Source organism: Rhinolophus hipposideros (assembly GCF_964194185.1).
Source record: "Rhinolophus hipposideros genome assembly, chromosome: 20".
Lineage (NCBI taxonomy): Eukaryota > Metazoa > Chordata > Mammalia > Chiroptera > Rhinolophidae > Rhinolophus > Rhinolophus hipposideros.
Window position 1 is genome coordinate 37,631,707 of NC_138066.1, and position 19,655 is coordinate 37,651,361.

Consider the following 19,655-nt stretch of genomic DNA (forward strand, 5'->3'; position numbering starts at 1 on the left):
ATGACCAAATTCTTCAAGGTGGTACCCAGTACCCTGGCAGGGCTGGCACGCCTCCACCCTCCTTTCACCCTGCCCCCACCTCTCCTTCCTGTCCCATCCCTCAGTCCAGCGGTAACTGCCACCTGCTCTCTACTCTTGCCCTAGTCAGACTTCTTTTTAATCATCCAAGATCCCTCAAACCCCTGGGTCCGCTGAGATGCGGCCTTGGCAGCAGATTAAAGACATCCCGCCACCGTTTACTTCAGTCACATGATCCTTGCTAGTGGGTTCCATCCCCCCAAGGGCGGGAAATCCTGCGGGCCCCGCCCTCTGACCCAAGGTCTAACCCTCTTCAAAAGCGCTCCAAGGCGATTCCGTGCCCCCTGCCGCGCTCCGCCCCGGCAGGTCCAGCCCCGCCCCGCGGCAGATTAAAAGACCCCCAGTGCCTGGAGCTCCCGACAGGCAGTCACTCCTGGGGGGCGGGGAGGGGGGGGGAAACGAGCTGGTTTGGTTGTCATGGCGACGGCGCGGTTGGCCTGGGCCCTGCGGGCCACCGAGGCAGGCGGGATGCTGCGCTGCCCTCGAGGGAATGGGGGCGCCCGGAGGCTGAGCGGCAGCACCCGACGGCGGGCAGCGAGGGGGGCCAGCCCCGGGCGCCGGCTCAGCACTGCCTGGGCGCCCGCCCCGCCTGCACTAGAAGAGGCCGTGGGCTCGCAGAATAACGTCAACTCGCCTGCAGCGGAAGAGCCGTCGTGGACGCCGCCCCCCGCCCCCCAGCAACCCCCCGGATCCCCGGGCGGCCGCTCGCTGGTACAACGGGATATCCAGGCCTTCCTGAACCAGTGCGGGGCCAGCCCCGGGGAGGCGCGCCACTGGCTCACGCAGTTCCAGACCTGCCACCACTCCGCGGACAAGCCCTTCGCTGTCATCGAGGTGAACGGGGCCGGCTGTCGGCTGTGTCACAGCTAGGGGATGGGGGCTGTGTGGCGTGTCGCGAGGGTTGTGTGGCAAACCCGGACGAGTGCTCGGGACTGGAGGAGGTTATGAACTCTTCAAAAAGTCTCGCGCCCGGCCCGAGTGACAAGCCTGGGGGCCCTAAACCACCAATAGTGATGCGATGGAGAAGGGCTCCCACCATGAGCTGTTAGGGGTTCAGATGGTAACTGGGGAACCTGGACTGGAGCCGCCTGCGTCACCCCTCCCCCCAAGGTGTCCTAGAGTCCAAGGTCGCAGGGAGGAGCGGAGGGACGAACACTACTGTGAGATAAGGGGATGGCAAGACCCAACGGGGCAAAGGGCGGAACAGTTGTGTGCCGGTGGCCAGAAATGGAGCCTGACAGCTCCTGGGCAGGGTGAGGACACCGAGAGGGCCCTGAAGCCAGGCAGTAGGAGCAAGTGGTGCAGCAGGAGTCAGGGCCAGTGTGGCCCCTCCTGAACGCCCACTCCGCCACAGGTGGACGAGGACGTGCTCAAATGCGAGCGAGGCGTTTCCAGCCTGGCCTTCGCCTTGGCCTTCCTGCAGCGCATGGATATGAAGCCTCTGGTGGTCCTGGGGCTGCCAGCTCCCACAACGCCCTCGGGCTGTCTTTCCTTCTGGGAGGCCAAGGCACAGCTTGCCCAGAGCTGCAAGGTGTTGGTGGACGCGCTGCGGCACAACGCCGCCACAGCTGTGCCTTTCTTTGGCGGCGGATCGGTGCTGAGCGCGGCTGAGCCAGCCCCCCATGCCAGGTTAGTGCTGGCCCAGACTGCCTGGGCGTGCTCAGATTGCGCGACTCTGCCCAGCCTGCCCCAGCCCGGAGGGCCTGGAGGCGGCCCTCTTGAGCACCACGTCTGACCCACAGCTATGGCGGCATCGTCTCTGTGGAGACCGACCTGCTCCAGTGGTGCCTGGAATCGGACAGCATTCCGATCCTGTGCCCCATTGGGGAGACGGCCGCGCGCCGCTCTGTGCTCCTTGACTCGCTGGAGGTGACCGCGGCGCTGGCTAAGGAGCTGCAGCCCACCAAAATCATCTTCCTCAATACCACAGGGGGCCTGCGTGACAGCAGTCACAAGGTGTGTCCCCTCCGGTCAGACCCCACTACCCGCGATTCCGGGCCTGGCTGAGGCCCTCTCTTGCGCTCCTTTCACGCCTCCCAGACGGCCCGAGTCATTCTCAAGCTGGATGGGTTGGGAATGGGATGTCAGGGAAGGGTTCTGCCCGTGGTGCCCAGATCTGAGCCCTCCCCGGCCGAGGACTCCGGGAGGATCCAAGGCGAAAGGGGTCCGTGGGGCAGGGTGGCCCGTGGCCGGCTGCGGGTCGGAAGCTCACCCCCAGCCCCGCACGCAGGTCCTCAGCAACGTGAACCTGCCCGCTGATCTGGACCTGGTGACGAGCGCCGAGTGGGTGAGCGCCAAGGAACGGCAGCAGATTCGGCTCATCGTGGACGTGCTCAGCCGCCTGCCCCACCATTCCTCGGCCGCCATCACCGCCGCCAGCACACTGCTCACTGAGCTCTTCAGCAGCAAGGGTGAGGGCCGCGGGCTGGGTCCCGGGAGTGAGCACCGGCCGCCCGGGGTGGGGTGAGGAGGAGAAGCGTCCTCCCCTCCAGTAAGGGGGCAGTAGAGGGACGCCACGGCACAGGCTTCCTGCTCTTGCGGAACTTGGCGGAGGTGAGCAAAGAGGTGGACGGGCTGGGCTGGAACTTGGGTGGAACTAAGCAGAGGGGCGTAGCTTGGGAGGGGATGAAGGAGCCACAGATGGGCGTGGGGCCAGAACGAGGTGGAACAGGGGGCAAGAGAAGTGGGCGGGACAAGGGCGGGCAGGACAAGGTGTTTGGGGACACTGGCGGGACTGGAAGCACGTGGGACTGCAGGGGATGGGCTGATGAACTTGAGGGAAGTGCCTGGGAAATGCGTCTCCCTGAGTGAAAACCACATTCAGTATTGACGCAGACCACAGAAAGCGTTTCATGGGGGACATCTCCTAAAGAGGTAATTGTCCCGCCAGCCCCCGTCCTATCTGGAACCCCCACCAGGCCCAAACGCAGGAATGGATGGGACCTGGCTCTCGGGGACTAAACTAACCCATCCTCCGCCGTCCCAACCCCAGGGGCCGGGACCCTGTTCAAGAATGCCGAGCGGATGCTGCGAGTGCGCAGCCTGGACGGCCTGGACCAGGGCCGCCTGGTGAACCTGGTAAACGCCAGCTTCGGCAAGAAACTCCGCGACGACTACTTGGCCTCGCTGCGCCCGCGGCTGCACTCTGTCTACGTCTCTGAGGGGTGAGCCTGCGGTCGCGAGGACAGGGACCAAGGGACAGAGCCAGGCAGCTTCGGGCCAAGGAGAGGACCCAGCCTGACTCCACCCCCACCCCCGCCTACCCAGGTACAACGCTGCCGCCATTCTGACCACGGAGCCCGTGCTGGGGGGCACCCCGTATCTGGACAAGTTTGTGGTGAGCTCCAGCCGTCAGGGCCAAGGCTCCGGCCAGATGCTGTGGGAGTGCCTGCGGCAGGACCTGCAGATGCTCTTCTGGCGCTCCAGAGTCACTAACCCCATCAATCCCTGGTAGGTCCAGCTCCTCCCAGCTCTTGGCTGGGCCCCTGCCCTCCCTCTCTTCTCCATCCCTCCCCAGCCACACCTCAAAGGTCCACCAGCCAGGAAGGCGGGGCGGGGCGTCCCTTTCTTTCACTAGCTCTCCTTCCCCAGGCAAAGGCCCTGCCCAGTGTGGCCCCACATTCTCCAGGGAACAGACCTTACACGGAGCCTGAGATTTTTCTCAGACACAGACATTTAACCCAACTCTGCCCAGTGACAGTGGATTCTTTGAAGCAAGTGACACCAACTCTTAGGGTCAGGAGAAATCTTGACCTTTCAGGGTCTATTCCAGGTCCAAGTGCCAACTCTGACCCCAGGCCCACTGCATCTCCCGCGGAAACCTCCCCCCTCCGCCTTTGTTTCAGCAACTATCTCCTTACTCCCCACTACCCTGTGGGTACCAAGGGGTGAACAAGAACCCCTTCTCTAGCTGCACAGCCAAGGCAGTGCGGAGAGAGCAAGGGATGTCCTCATTCTAACCATAGCTGTGTGACTAGCAGTTACGTGACTTCTCTGAGCCTTTGTTGCTTCTCCCTGAAAGCATACCACCACCAGGCTCTTGGATGCTGCTCTGAGGATAAAATCAGATAACAGACAAGAGGTCCTAGCAGGGTGTCTCACATGTAGTAAATCCTCAATAAATGAACCAGTGAGTAGTGAGCACTGGCCTTGCCCTAAAAGTTCCCCTCCCCCCACACACACCAGGTACTTCAAGCACAGTGATGGCAGCTTCTCTAACAAGCAGTGGATCTTCTTCTGGTTTGGCTTGGCTGATATCCGAGACTCCTACGAGCTGGTCAACCACGCCAAGGGACTGCCAGACTCCTTCTGCAAGCCGGCTTCTGACCCAGGCAGCTGACCCTCACCACCAACCCTGCAGGCCCTGGGATAGCCAGGGTGGACCAAAACCCATGTCTGCTGGAGGTAACCCCAGGCAGCCACAGGTTTGTTGGCTGAGTGATGTGCCAAGGAGGAAGCAGCCCCTACTCCACTCTGCCCAGAGTGGGGGCTGAAGTGGGACAAGCACAGGAAGGAGAGAAGGGCCCACCCAAGATCCCCACTGTTCCAAAGCCACAACCACATGGTTTTCCACTTTCAGTCTAGGGATTTGGGGGAGGGGAAGTTGCCTTCAAGGGATCTACTCAAAACTGATCTTAAGAGTGGGTGTTTCTGTGGCCTCTGTGCTGATTTGAGGGTCCCTTGCCCAAAATATTACCCCCATCTGCCTGATATTCCACCACTCATTTTAATTCCTTTGGGTCTTGAAACTTTTCAGGAGGCCTTGATTAAAATGCAAATACTTGCCTGAGAGTCAGCTCACACTTGAAAGAAAATGAGCAGTGGCCCTCTAGGAGCAAGATCTTGAGGTTTGGAGAACCAAGGGATTCCTAAAGGGGAGAGGAGCTAAATGAGATGGAGGGCTCCCAGACTGAATGCTGCCACCATCTCCCTCAATGCAGCCCCCAGAGGGACTCCCCTACTCCTAAGATAGGAAACATCCTCCATTCCACAGACCAGACCAACAGCGGCACCAGCTCCCTCTCAGGCAGGGCTCAGAACCAAGCCCAGACTTGGACCTTTTCCGAGGCCCCCTAGGGGTTGTGTCTCCATCTGTAGGAGCAGATCACCTCAGACAGGCAGAAATCCAAAGCTGGACGTTTCATTCAACATTTTTGACCCCCACAACGTGCCAGACAACATACTAGCTGCTGGGACTGCTTTCTGTCAAGAGGTGCATGGACTAGTAGGGAGAGGGACAACTAAGTGGCCACCATGGCACACCTGGGGCTGTGAGAGAACCACACCCCAAGAGCAGCCTCTGTCTTCCCTCAGGAGAGGGGCGGTGTCGAGTACACATCTGGGCATGGGCATCAGACAGACCTGACCTGGAATCCAGCTCTGGCTGATGTGCTCTGTGGCTTGAGCCAAGCTGCTTACCTTCTTTGAGCCTTCATTTCCTTATCTGTAAAATGGAAAATCCTCGGCCTCATGGTGGACACTTAACATTAGTTCTCTCCCCCTAGTGGCCCTCACCAAAGATTTCTTCAAAACCAGCTGGCACCAAATGGGGAGGGGAAAAAACGCTACAAGAGGGATTGAGGTGAGTGGTCAAAAGCATATACTAAAGGCAGGATTAGGAGTTTCTTAAGAAGAGAGCTAAAGGACTGTGGGAACTCTCAGAACAGTGGAAGGATCACGGGAGGACTAAGGTGGAGCTTAACTAGACATGGTGTTTCAAGAAACCCAGCATCAATCCCAGCCAATGGCAAAGTGCCCCGTGGGGAGGACAGAGAAGTCAAGCCAAATGTCTATATAAAATGTTTATTTTTGGAGGACTGTGTGGTCTGGTGTTTGGGAGAGACTCACCCCCACCAGGCCAGCCATGGAGCTGAAAACAGAAGGCAGAAGGCAGGAAGTTGGCCGCTGCCTGCCCCACCCCTGCACACCCGAGTAGACTGGGGTCTGCTCTGCTCTCAAGGTGGGTGACAGCTAATGCTACTGCTGCCCCTGGCATACCCTGAGGACCCACGTGACCTCTGTGGAGCCCAGTCCCTCTGCTCCTCCTGGGCTTGCTCCATATGTCAACATGCATACTCACTGTCTCTGAAAAGCACTAGAGAACTTAGCTGCATTTGCCAGGTTCAAAACTTTTTTCACTTTTGCTCACTTCCAGTTCTTGGTCTTCCTTCCTTCCTGTCTCCCACTCTCAGTGCCCCTACCCTCAACCTGCTTTACTCCCTTCTCTGGGGCAGGACACGCAGGGGAGCAGCTGGCCTCAGTGCTCCTAACAAACAGGAAAGAAAACTTGTAAGGCATTGACATCAGGGCTCCCACCACCCTCAAGGGCTAAGCCCAGGAACTGAGGAACAGACCAGCCTCTTACCAACACACACACACACACACACACACACACACACAGCAAAGGATCAATCAAACAGACCAAAAAGCATAAATAAACATAACTAGGCCAGGAAGGAGGAAGGTAAGGTGGCCCTCAGTGGCTCCCTGTACCCATCTCAGCCTCTCGTGCAATTCAGCCATCAGTGGCCAATATAACAGCAGCCCCAAAGATGCCCACACTCTCTCCAAGGAGCTTCATCTGGTTCCAGAACTCAACGCGCCGCGTGTTGTGCCAGTAGACAACATTGCCATCAATGAGCAGCATGACCGGGGGCAGCAGTACAGCCAGGATCTGGGCAGCCAGGGTCACGTAGTAGCCAGACAGGAAGGCCAGGGCCAGGACGCCATACAGCACGAAGAACAGCTGGATCATGAGCTCCCCTCCTGGGAGATGGTTCAGATATGCCAGCCGGTCCTCCTTGCTGTGCTGCAGTGAATAGGCCTAGAGACACACCATCCTGTAAGACTCTCCAACAGGCTGAGGAGCCTGTCAGGGGAAGGCCACCCCTGAGAGGGCACCTGCAAGTTAACCTCTGCAAGGTGGGCTTCTGGCTTCCCTCTCAGACTTGGGACTCTCTAAAAGTACAGCCTGCATTTCCCCCACAAACTAGAGAGCTCCACGAAGTTAGGGCCTAGGTCTCTCTTCACCCTGGGGGCTCAGAAGGGAGAAGGTGTGTCTCCACAGTCAAGACTGGGGCTCTCACCTCTCAATCCAGAGCTCTGCACAGGGAGTATGGTGCCCAATAGCGAAGATGAGGCCAAACAGCTTGGGGCTTGTCCACATCCCTGTGCACACTGGCCTCCCCTAAGGGCACTAGGGAGGACCGTAATTGGCTATCCTAGGCAGCCCCCATCAGCTCTAAGTGGCAGAGTCCCAGCTGGGGTCTGAACCCCACACCAAATCTCTTTGTCGCCTCTCCTAGTCTTCTGACAGCTGGAGCCAAGAGAAGACCAGTCCATCTTGTTCTCCTGGCACTTAGGCTTGGGATTGAATGGCCAGTCGAAACTTTTCTCTCTCTGGTGGCAATAATATTGGAAGAAGGGACTCTTGGCCAGATCTCAGGCACTTGGAGGGCCTCTGAAGCACAGAAGCTGACAGGGGCAAGTCCCAGGGCCAGGCCATCAGGGACTACATACATGCAAGGCCTTATTCTGCCCACCTCCCTGGATTCTGTCAAGTATAGGCTCACATTTCACTCCTGCTCAAGCACCTCCAGCCAACAGTCCCCAAACCTACCACGCAGATGAGGTAGATGCCCAGGAAGACCTGGCCAGTGGACTGGAGGGAACGGCTGCGGGGTTTCCGACGGTAGAGCTCTCCAGCGCCGCTGGCCAGCACAAGAAAGCCGCCAATGATGGCAACTGTGCGCGAGTACATACGAACCTAAGCCGAGGTGAGGGGACCCCAGTCAGCAACTGCAGCTGCCACATTTCTCCTGGCTGCCCAAAGCACAGAACTGCCCATGTCTACATATTTCTTTCCATCCGATGAACCCTCTTACCATTTCCAAGTGTGGTGGGCAGGTGCAGCAGAAATAGATAATTCTTTTTATCAGAAGTGGCCCCGAGGGGTTAATAAAATTGTCCAAGATCCTATAGAAAGTGGCAGAACCCAGGTAGCAAGTGTTGCCCCCTTCTCACCCTCAGGTCCACGGACTCAAATCCCATTGTTCTTTCCGCTATATAGTCTGTTCCGTAAAAAACCCATTGATTTCACTGTCCTGTAGTTGTTCACACATCTGCCTCCCCTACTGACAGACAGCCCATTCCTCGAGGGTCGTGCCTTTGTCCAGACTTATCTCCAAGCCTCCAATGCCTGGCACAAATTCTGGCATTTACAAGCTTAAATGCTGCACTAGGATTAATCAAATTTCATAAAATCAGATCGTTGGACCAGGCGCTCAAAAGGTTCCTTTTGCCCTATGAGTCTGAGTACTAAACTAGTGGTTTAAAGGGTTCTGGGAACCAGGTGACCTGGGTTCTGGTCCCACCTGTAATGCTAACTGTGGTGTGACCTTGGGTAAGTCTGTTTCCATCTCTGGACGTCAGTTTCCACATTCTGAAAGGAAGGCTTGTGTGGTCTCTAAGGTCCTTGCATTGTTGCAATCTGTAATCTCCACACTTCTGGAAATTGGGCCTTCTAGGCTCTGCACTGTGCACCTGGCTAGCACCACGCATTGCCCAACTTCCCTGAGCTGGCCTTGGGTTCCCCATTACCCTAGTGAAGTCCCGCCAAGGGCCGAGGCACTCACCTTCAGCCAGTCCCCGTAGTGGACGTAGCCCCCGATGTAGGCGGCGTAGGTGCTAATGGCCAGCTGGAGTGCAGCCCCCAGCGCGAACCAGCGCCGCTTCACTCCGAAGGACATGAAGCTAGCACACAGCACGGCCGCCCCCATGTCGAAGTACAGGTAGGGCACTGGGATGTCGGGCTTCCTGCAAGCAGGGACCAGGTAAGCGAGGACAGAATGAAGGGGGGAAAAGAGTCTTGAGACACCTTGAGCTCCTGCCAGCTCCACTGCTCCCCTCTCACGGCCATGTCCCTCGCACTATGCTCTATGCCCACCTTGCTCGGGACCAGAGCCCCTAACATGTCCGAGGTCCCAATTCCTCGTAGTCCAAGGGTCCCAACTTCTGAGCTTCAACTTCTTCCCCACCTCACCGCACCCCCGTTCCTGGGACGCGCCGTACTGCCCGCCCCCCCGCGATGGGCGACCGCGTGGGCCCGCTCACCGGCGCGCCTCGGCCCTCTCGGCGTACAGCATGAGCTGGCTGAAGCAGCCCCAGAAGGGGCAGCGTGTGAGCAACACTGAGCCCAACTGCATGAGCAGCTGCAGCATCCACCGTCGCGAACCCACCTTCGACGCCATCTTGGGGAAGGGCAGTCCGCTGCGGCCTCACCCCCGTCAGGGAAGCCGGCGCCGGGCTGCGCTGCGTAACTTCCGGCCTCGCAGGGGTTTTTCTGGTTGTTTTTTCCCCCCCTTCCGTCGGGAAACAAGGCTCTCGCTCTCTAGTTCTGGATCGAAGGTGTTCTAGCTGTGGACTTCAGCCTTTTCATCTGTCCATGGAGGTTTAAGAGCCCCTCCTTGTAGCTGCAAAATTGAGAACTAGACTAGAGGAAGGAACAGTGGGTTCAGGACATCGGAAGGCATGAGCCATAGATGTAATGAAAGGAACTAGTTTTTCAATGCAGCTAGACCTGGGTGTCAATCCTAACTCCAACCCTGTGACTTTGGGCATATCGCCTACACTTTCCAAGATTCAACTGTGAAATGGAGATGACATCTACCTCACAGAGTTGTTATGAGGTTTAAATGTGACAATGTTGGTTCTAGCACATAGTAGGGCTTCAATAAATGGTGTATACACCCACCCCAGACAAAATCCCTTTGCTTCTGTTTAAGTTCAAAATAAGGGGTTCTCCTGGCTAACAGTTAAGTTAACCTTAGAGAAATTTGATCCTGGTTTGTCTTTCTTCTGTCCCCTGAGAAGAGAGAAGTCTGATACGGTCATATGGGACATCTCACATCGGTCCATTGTCTCCAGCTCGAATACTACCACTCTATCCCAAAGTACCATCTTTTGAGGGTTTAATTGCAGCAGGCTTCCAAATAGTCTCCCTCACTTCTCCTTTGGTTTCTTCATTTGTTCTGTTCCCCTATTTTGTTTTCATAACCATCAAGTACCCTTTCTTTGAATCACTTAGCACATTGGCAATTACATACTTGTGATCCTTTTGTTAATGACTAGATTAACACTAGATTGTGAGCTCCAGGAGGCCAAGGACAATGGCTGGTTTGTTTACTATATCCTCAGGGTATAGTATACAGAATGCATTCAGGAAATATGTGCTTAATAGATAAATGAACAAAAGTTGTTGCCACAATGTCTTGCTTATAGTAGTTCCTTAGTAATTATTTGTTGAATAAATAAATGGGCAAAAGTTCTGGGCGCTCTGAGATTGCCACCCCAAACTGCCCCCACCTATCTTCCTGCACCTCCCCTACCCTACAACACAAAGTTATCTTTCAATATTGAAGTTAAGATTCTACAAGCACTCCCACTAGGCCATTTAGTTCAGGTGTTTCTAGTTCCCTTGGGGGAAAAAGGGGGTTCGCGTCCAAACACAATTTTTGACAATGTGAATTAAAAATTCCCAATCAACCAGTGAAAGCTGGACAACAAAACACCTTTTCACATCCAATTTTTAGTCACTAGGATCAAGTCTGGGTATATCAGAAACGTCAGAGAGGGATATATCCATGCAAAAAACTAGAGAATGGAATTGTGTAGGTGTATGCTGTGTGTGTGTGTGTGTGTGTGTGTGTGTGTGTGTGTGTGGCGGAATCTCCAAGCAAGGGAAGATTTTGCCTACCTTCTCCACCTACCAGTGACAATCACAAAAGGTAAGTTTCCACCATAATACAGGCACATAGTATAAACTTTCCAATTAGTTTTATTTTTCCAATGTCCCCACCCATCCCTGATTCAAATGGGACAAGATACATAGCCCTTGGGAAAGAGCTAAGGTTTTGAGGAGGATCGGAAATGGGGTCATGTTATGTCCGTAACATAGTTCTAGAAGCCAGCCCAGGTTATGTCTGCCGGAACAGTACCCCTATCCTCAGCCTACCCCCATCATAACTTTAACAACCAGCTTCTGATCAAGTCCCCAACAACAGACTCCAGGGACATGTATGAGGAGGGGGAAGAACATGATTAACGAAGTTTTCCTTGGTACCCATCCCACCCCAATTCCCTCTGGTGTTGTCTCTACCTTTTACTGCCCTTTTCCCCAGAGAGATGTTGAGGACTAGGGGCCAAATCCCTCTTTCTAGGTCTGGGAAAGATGCTGGCATTGGGTTAGATCAGAGAGGAATAGGTGAGTGGTGGGCATGGGGGGGTCCTAGGACCTGAGAGATAAACACAGCCATTTGTCCCTCCACCCACCACCATTCCTCCCGCCCATATGGGCAGACAACTGAGCCCCAAAGACTTCTGAGGAACATCCCTTCTCCTCTCCTACAGCTCCATCTGTTCTCCCCACTCCAGCTGCTCCGACTTCCCTCTGCAGCACCTCATACCTCTCCAGAGCTCCCCTGCTCCTCTGGGGCCCTGCCTGCACTTCTGCTTGACCATGACCATAGCCACAGCCAAAGTGATTAGCATGGTACCCGTGATACCCAGCATAGTAGCCATCTTGGCCAGGCAGAGTTGGGTCTTCACATGGCTCAGCACTGGCCCCGCCAGCCGCCCAGGTCAAGCACAAGTCAGGTTGCCAAGGTCAGCCACACGCAAGTACCACAGGTAGTCTAGCTTCCTGAAAGCCCGGTGCAGGTGCCGCGTACCCAGAGGTTATTGTTCAGCAGCAGCCGCGTGCCCACTGTCTGAATGCCTGCCATTACTTTGAACTCGAGGTGCTGCAGCCAGTTGCCTAGAGAGGAAGCCCAATGCCCACAGGGCTGCAAAAGCCTTGGCCTCCAGCTTGCTGCTGCTGGTTCTCAGCCAGTGTAGGTGGAAGAGGCCCCTTAGCCTGGCTCTGCCCAGCTCATCCAGCTGGTTGTGGCTCAGGTCGAGTTGGTCCAGGTTCCTCAGGCCCCACAGGCTACAGGGGCCCAGGGTGGCAAGCAGGTTGTGAGCGAGATCCAGGCAGAGCAGAGCACCCAGGGTGGCTGAGAAGTCTGGGAGAAGATGGGCCAGCCAGCTGTGGCTGAGGTCCAGCTGCTCCAGGAAACCCAGGCCCCCCCCCAGGGCTCCACCAGCCAGATCCTACAGGACATCATGAGAAAGCAGCAGCCCCCGCAGCCCCCACAGCACTGGAAGGAGCCATCAGGCAGGTGGAAGCCCGCACAGTTCACTGTGCTCCCTGTGGCTGGCAGGTACATGGTGCTGGACACACCGACGCCAGATTCCCATGTAAGGCAGACGCTGCTCTTGTGGCCATGGCCACCGTGAGGAAGGAGCGGCCACACCTATCCTGATCTTGCCCTAGGAGGGGCTGGTGTGAAGATGGCATCAGGCCAGCATCAGGTTCAGGGGTGCTGAGACCTTCGTGCCTCACTCCTCCACCCAGGACCTGAGCAAGCATAATGATGTTAGGGGAGACAAATAAAAGCAGACATACCATTCAAGTCTCTTATCATTTGCCAGGTCCCCCATCCTGGTCTTGAGAAACTTTCCCTCCATGCCCTATGATTTTACCTGCTACCTAGGTTTCTGGAAAGAGCTATCTAAGCCAGAGATACCAGCACCCTGATTCCCGACCCCAGCCACCTCTCCTTCCCTTATTCGTACTAGGATGAAAAGTGATCAGGGAAGATGGTTTTTTTAATCCTCTAGACCCCTCATTCACTCCCACTCCACACCGCACCTTACTTATTTCCCACATGTAGAAATTTTGCCTTCTCCTGACTGCAGCATAGAGCCCCAACGAGATCCTGGCCTAATTTGGCCACTAAGGCCAAGGCCACGGAAGCCCAATGCACTCACCTATATTCCTGGGACCACAGGCTGCGTGCACTCCAGCCCAGGAATGGCAGTGCAAAGAATTCTCAACTCTAATATTTAGTTGCCCTCCTGGCCTCCGGCCACAGCCTCACCCCCAAAAGCAGTAGAGATCAGCTCTCAGGGAAGCCATGGCCATGAGGGTGGGGATGAGACAGGTTGAGGAAATCTCCAAGGCCTTGTGGCGATTATATCCAGGGAGCAGGACCCTGCCCTGCCTTTCTAAGAACAGGTTCCTCACCTTTCTCCCTTCCGGAACCCCTCACCTGCTCTTATCAGATGGCAGCCTGAGACCCCTCAGAACCCACCCTCAAGTCAGGAAGGAGCCAAGTCTCTCCTCTTTCTCTATACGAGGTGTGATCAAACAATATGGTGAATGTTTAAATTTAAAAAAATGTATTACAGTAAGGCACATTGCCATTAATCCCCCTCAAAATACTCCCCCTCACTTCAAACACACATCCCATGGTTCTTGCCACTTTCTGAAGAAGTTCTGAAAGTCTTCTTTCGTGTCTTTAGTTGTGCTGTCGTGGCTGCCTCGATGTCCTGAATTTATTCAAAATGTTTACCTTTCATGTTCATTTTAACTTTGGAGAAGAGCCAGAAGTCGGACGGTGCCAGATCCAGTGAATAAGGTGGATGAGAACACACCATGTTTTTATTTGACAGAAATTGCGGGATCAAAAGCGATGTGTGACACGGAACCTTTCTGTTGGGATCAAAGAATACGGTGAATGCTGCTGCCCAGTGCCATCCAACAGAAAGGCAGGGACCTTCAACACAGAAGCAGTGCGTCGAGCCTTAGTAACAGTGTGTGACAAGTTTCAACTTGTTCGGTGCAGTCAGGTGTGAGCTACGGCCGAGAGAAGGTACTTTAGTGTGCCGTAAATCCTCCTCCATCATGACAATGCTCTATGTCACACATGGTTTCTGGTATGGCAATTTCTGTCAAATAAAAACATTACGGTGTGTCCTCCTCCACCTTATTCACCGGATCTGGCACCGTGCCACTTCTGGCTCTTCCCCAAAGACAAAATGATTCAGGACATGGAGGCAGCCACGACAGCTACTAAAGACACTCACGAAAGAGGACTTCCAGAACTGCTTCAGAAAGTGGCAAGAACAATGGGATAAGTGTGTCAGAAGGAGAGGGAGTATTCTGAGGTGAATTAATGGCAATGTGTCTTTTACTGTAATTTTTTTTTTTTTTAGATTTTTTTTTTTTTAATTGGGGAAGGGGAACAGGACTTTATTGGGGAACAGTGTGTACTTCCAGGACTTTTTTCCAAGTCAAGTTGTTGTCCTTTCAGTCTTAGTTGTGGAGGGTGCCGTTCAGCTTCAAGTTGTTGTCCTTTCAGTCTTAGTTGTGGAGGGCGCAGCTCAGGTCCAGGTCCAGTTGCCGTTGCTAGTTGCAGGGGACACAGCCCACCATCCCTTGCGGGAGTCAAGGAATCGAACCGGCAACCTTGTGGTTGAGAGGACGCATTCCAACCGAGCCATCCGGGAGCTCAGAGGCAGCTCAGCTCAAGGTGCTGTGTTCAATCTTTAGTTGCAGGGGGCGCTGCCCACCATCCCTTGAGGGATTCGAGGAATTGAACTGACAACCTTGTGGTTGAGAGCCCACTGGCCCATGTGGGAATCGAACCGGCAGCCTTCAGAGTTAGGAGCACGGAGCTCTAACCGCCTGGGCCACCAGGCTGGCCCCTACTGTAAAAATTTTTTATTTAAACATTCATTGTATTGTTTGATCACGTCATATACTGCCTGCCTAAGAAATCTGTCATTCTCTGAATTCGCTTATGTCTTGTCCAAACACGAAGGTAATGTGCTCTCTTGTTCTCACTAATCCAAAGGTCAAAATATTCGACTCTGGTTTTCAAGGAGTACCCAGCATCTCCTTCTGAAAACAGAGGGGTCTGGGACCAGGGTGTTTGTACCCAGCGCTTCTGCCTGGTCCTAGGAAGCCAAAGAAGTTAGGTTCCCCAGTGTGCTCACAATTCTTAAGAGAATAATAACGGTCATCTAGAAGAGATGCTTACTAAGGGCCAGGCATCTCATTAAAGGCTTCATTTGATCCTCAACTGAGACACTCATTTTACAGATGAGGAAACTGATGTTTGGCAAAGCTAGGTAAGTTGCCAAGTCATACTGCTAATTAGTGACAGAGGTGAAATCTGACACAACTCAGGCCTATCTGAATCCAGCCATGCTCCTAACCACTAAGCTACAGTGCCCCAAAGACTGGGCCAATGTCCTCATGCCAGCCAAACATCCCTTTAAGAAGTCAAGATCTACAGGTGAATAACAGATTATCCCCAAAATGGGAAGAGCAGCTGAGCCACCACCAACCTAGGATACAAATCTGAGCCTTCTGTTGATCAGACTGAGCCCCTTTGAATTAATTCAAGCGATCTGGTTCAAGAAAATTATACTGCAAAAATTGGGGGAATCACTGCCAATAATTTTTGACGAAACATTACAAATAGGTTGCCAGAGACATGAGCTCAGCCAAAGTTCCAATTTTCAAGTCAGACAAGTGTGACAACAATTAACAAAATTCAAAAGGGGCTCATTGAACATGTGGTCTGACCAGTTACCTAAAACATAATGACCACTAGGGACCCACAGGAGTTCATTAAAAATAAATTATACCCGGGCCGGCCCAGTGGCTCAGGCGGTTAGAGCTCCATGCTCCTAACTCCAAAGGCTGCCGGTTCGATTCCCACATGGGCCAGTGGGCTCTCAACCACCAGGTTGCCAGTTCAACTCCTGGAGTCCCGCAAGGGAGGTGGGCTGCGCCCCCTGCAACTAGAAAACAGCAACTGGACCTGGAGCTGAGCTGCGCCCTCCACAACTAGGACTGAAAGGACAACAACTTGACTTGGAAAAAAGTCCACACTGTTCCCCAATAAAGTCCTGTTCCCCTTCCCCAATAAAACCTTTAAAAAGATAATTATACCCAGACTTGACTTCGTTTTTTGACAGGGTTACTAGATAGCGCTCATAGACACACATCCGGATCTTATTGAAGTTTCTCATGCTATCCCTTCGCATAAGATGAAAACAGTTTATAAAAATTGGAACACAACATTGGGAGGATAACTAGCACATTCCAGAATCAAGAGTTTTAAAAAGCTCTTAGTAAGTTGGAATCGGCTAAAAATAAGCCATTTCACTGAAGACAAAACAGCTACCAGTTATAACTGCCAGTTTAGCAACTCCTGCACTGTGTGCCGCTCACCCAGGGCTGCCAGGAAAAGGAAACATGCTAAAGAGCAGGTACTGGCATGCAGGAGACCTGAGCCTAGCCTAGCCTGTTCTAGAAATAAGCAGCTGCTTGGAAGGTAAAAGGGCACTTCTCAAAGTATAAGTTCCCCATCAACAAAAGTGCTCGAGGAACAGTGTGTGGAGGATGCTATCGAGAGGATAAACTGGGTGCTGGGCTATTCCACAGGCGCTCCAAGACCCCAGGCATTGCGAAGAGCTGGGATGTTTCTGCTGAGTTTCTGGCACTGGAAGCGTCTGCATGTTCTGCACTGCTCACACTGACTTCTGGATCTACACAGCCGCATGTCCTTCCTACAGCTGGTACATGGGAGACGACAGCAAGACACTCTCAGATTTTGCTAATCTGAACAAAAACCGTGTATCTGATGACAGCATCCATCTGCAAGGGTGAGGGTTCCATCACTATCATCACTCCCTTGCAAGTATCCCCAGCTGAACCCCCTTTTTCCTCCATACAGACCTGATGAACACCCTGGTTGTACCCACTCTCCCCCTTCTGTGTCTGCACCCAAGTCACTCAACACAATCACACAATGAGCACCTGGCTACATACACCGTAAACGCCTGAGCACACACCTCTGAAGGGCAGTCAGCAATCTCCCAGTATCCCCCGGTGTGTTCACTGAGCCCTCCCTCACTCTCCCCTCCCTACTGTTATCTACAAACTCACCTGCCTCTGTACTAGCTTCTCCTTCCGTCCCCTTTACAATGAAGGAAGGGCTCCTCCTATCAGAGGCCAAAACATCTACTATGGCCATAGATCCCACCCCCACGAGTCCCCTGCCCCATCTTCTTGGAGTTCACGACAAGGTAACAACTCCTAAATGTCTAGCTCCAGCCCAAAACTCTCCTCTGAACTCCAGGCTCGCTCTCCAGCTGCGCAGTGGCTCTTCAGTATTCCAGGGACAAGACAAAACGGCAAAACTCCTGATTTTCCACAAACCTCTTCCTCTCCCATCGTTCATCATCCACCCAAGTCATTCTGAGTTCCTCTTTCCCTCCCCTCCTTGCCCTCACATCCAATCCATCAGCCTAAAACCACTCACCACCACCACCTCTTGCCTAGACTACTGCAACAGCCACTGAACGCCAACAGTCTTTCTGCTTCCACTGTTGCCTCCTAACATTGGACTAAGTCCCTTGACAGCTTAAAACCCTCTAATAGCTCCCCACTGTGCCAAGATCAGATTCCAGTCCATACAATGGCTACAAGGCCCTGCATGATCTGGTTGCTGCCGACTTCTCCATCCTGCTGACTAGGCTTCAGCCCCCCATCTTCTAGTACTTCCTAAATATCCCAAGCTCTTGTCAACTTCAACTTTAGCATTTACCGTTCCCTCTATCCAAGTACTCTTTGCTGGCACCTTGTTCTTCAAATTTCAGATTAAATCAGGTCTCAGAGGCCATCCCAGAATATTCTTTCGAGCACTACACGTACCTACCTACAGTACGGATAAGCCGGGAGAAGACCAGAACAGAGGGAGCCAGATTAGAAAAAGACACCACCGCGTGTTAGTCCCTCCACTGAAGACCACCCGCTGGAGTCAGCATCAGAAGGTTGGGGGAAAGAGGTTAGTTGGGAAGTCACTAGAAACATGCCTTATCCTCACCTCACCTTGCCAGTTCAGGAAGAAACTTAGTTCCACTTTACTTTTAAACAAAATTGAAAATTTTAAAAAAGGGACAGAGAGGCCACCATCTGATCAGCGTTGGCCCCAGCTGCCAGTCTGCTCTGGAGAAAGCTGGGGGCAAGCCCTGCTGCTTCTCAAGCTGGAAGCTCCTACACCTCTCTCCCAATTTCCTCCCATATCCTTTACTGCTTGGTCCCTTGTCCTCTTTCCAAACTTGACTTCAAGCCTTCCTTGGAACCCAGTGAGTCCTCATCATTTCCCACCTTGGCTCAGATAATTCAATCAGTTACTGAACTGGTCACTTTCAAAATGCTACCTTCCGTCTCATCTCAATGGCTGGGTGCTTGGGAATAGTGCAAAAACATGTAAGTCATAATCCTTGCCTTGGAGTCTCAACATTCCCTATTAGGCCACTAAAGATTAATCTAAACAAATAACTAATGTGAGTCATACATGCCACACGACATGAGACAAATTATAGGAATCACTTTCCACTTTAATTGTCAAGGATGGCCTGCTTCACTGGTGGCTTTCAAGCAAGGCCTTTTAGGATAAAACAAAGACAGAACTGATTACTGAGGTTGACAGCAATCTTAGCGATTACCTAGTCTCATACTTTTTATATATAACAAGTCTAAGAGGCTAACAGGTTAAAGTGCAATTTATGAACCAGGGATGAGGAAATGAGTTGGCAAGTTTCTTCTGACATTGTGAAGTGCACTGCATTTTCAGAAATCACTGCAGCATTTTTAGAAATGCAAAGGGCAGGAAAAAACATCTGAGACTCTAGAGAATATAAAAGATGTTCACATTGTCTTGGGAGGTGGTAGATGGAAAACGTTTGCCTTATTTTCTAGCAATAAGCCATGTTTAAGGCTTTTCTAACATAAAAGAGAAAATTCATTTTGAAACTTTGTAAGCCCAATAGCATCCCTTTTCCATCTGTAATGAACTTCGTGGTGTTATGTTAAAACCCTGAAGTTTAGGCGGTACATGCTGATTATTTCAAGTTTCTTAAAAGAGAATTTCCTGGCACCCACAGCCTCCAGCAGTGATAGGAAACCAAATCCACCATATAAACAATGACCATCTTCCAACTGAGATGACCAGTCCAAGTTCTGAAACTCTTGCCTCGACCACTTCCCCACTACATGGCCGCTTCTAGCATCACACATTATACATTACACAGCATTCTCCCTGCCAGTAAGACAGCAGATGATATTTCTGTGTATGCCTGAAAACCCTCTACTTCTTCCTCAACCAGCACGTCTTATGACACATATTCTTGGCTTCAAAAATCTCAAGGAACATTTTACCCTGCACCAGTGGTTCCCAGACTGGAGCCCCTGAATATTGAAGTGCTTGAGCAATTTTCAAATTTTCTGAACACTAAACAGAAATCAGTAATGAGCTGCTCAAACAGCAGATTCAGTATCAACTCAGTGTGGCAAGGCGGTTTATACCATACGGATTGGACACTCTAAATACTGTGTTTCCCCAAAAATAAGACCAGGTCTTATATTAATTTTTGCTCCAAAAGACGCATTAGGGCTTATGTTCAGGGGATGTCATCCTGAAAAATCATGCTAGGGCTTATTTTCCGCTGAGGTCTTATTTTCAGGGAAGCACGGCAGCAATAAACCCAAAGACATGTGCAGCACTGGAGGTAACAGGTGCTGGGGTACAGAGGTGTGTATTTGGAGAGAAAGGAGAATGATTCAAAGCCAAGGAGACACTGCAGAACTATTGTAAGTGTTTCATCATACACGCAAGACT

At 52.7% G+C, this 19,655-nt stretch overlaps 2 protein-coding genes across 4 annotated transcripts; one reads left to right on the forward strand and one right to left on the reverse strand.

The window, feature by feature from the left end:
* Window positions 1-483: 483 nt before the first annotated feature.
* NAGS (N-acetylglutamate synthase) lies at window positions 484-5,893 on the forward strand (the record flags this gene model as incomplete). 2 transcript variants are annotated; one of them, XM_081028723.1, is made up of 7 exons in its annotated part: window positions 484-912; window positions 1,433-1,707; window positions 1,821-2,034; window positions 2,309-2,489; window positions 3,071-3,242; window positions 3,346-3,528; window positions 4,264-5,893. In XM_081028723.1, the coding sequence occupies 7 exons, from the start codon at window positions 496-498 to the stop codon at window positions 4,415-4,417; spliced, it is 1,596 nt and encodes a 531-aa protein (XP_080884849.1). In that variant the 3' UTR covers window positions 4,418-5,893. The 2 variants fall into 2 exon arrangements, with proteins under 2 accessions (XP_080884849.1, XP_080884848.1); XM_081028722.1 differs by having other exon boundaries at window positions 496-912; window positions 4,301-5,890.
* TMEM101 (transmembrane protein 101) lies at window positions 5,866-9,546 on the reverse strand. Of its 2 annotated transcripts, none has more exons than XM_081028725.1 (4): window positions 9,315-9,546; window positions 8,712-8,892; window positions 7,697-7,843; window positions 5,866-6,901 (listed from the first exon to the last, which is right to left on the reverse strand). In XM_081028725.1, exons 2-4 carry the CDS (start codon window positions 8,853-8,855, stop codon window positions 6,593-6,595), a joined length of 600 nt encoding a protein of 199 aa, XP_080884851.1. In that variant the 5' UTR covers window positions 8,856-8,892; window positions 9,315-9,546; the 3' UTR covers window positions 5,866-6,592. The 2 variants fall into 2 exon arrangements, with proteins under 2 accessions (XP_080884851.1, XP_080884850.1); XM_081028724.1 differs by having other exon boundaries at window positions 9,190-9,389.
* Window positions 9,547-19,655: the final 10,109 nt, after the last annotated feature.

What these genes read in the sequence shown, in the direction of transcription:
- TMEM101 (XM_081028724.1), bottom strand. Translation starts at nt 9,326, where the DNA reads ATGGCGTCGAAGGTGGGTTCGCGACGGTGGATGCTGCAGCTGCTCATG. An exon ending in GAGAGGGCCGAGGCGCGCCG is followed by an intron (nt 8,893 to 9,189) that starts GTGAGCGGGCCC and finishes CCCTGCTTGCAG; the next exon opens with GAAGCCCGACATCCCAGTGC. An exon ending in ACTACGGGGACTGGCTGAAG is followed by an intron (nt 7,844 to 8,711) that starts GTGAGTGCCTCG and finishes ACCTCGGCTTAG; the next exon opens with GTTCGTATGTACTCGCGCAC.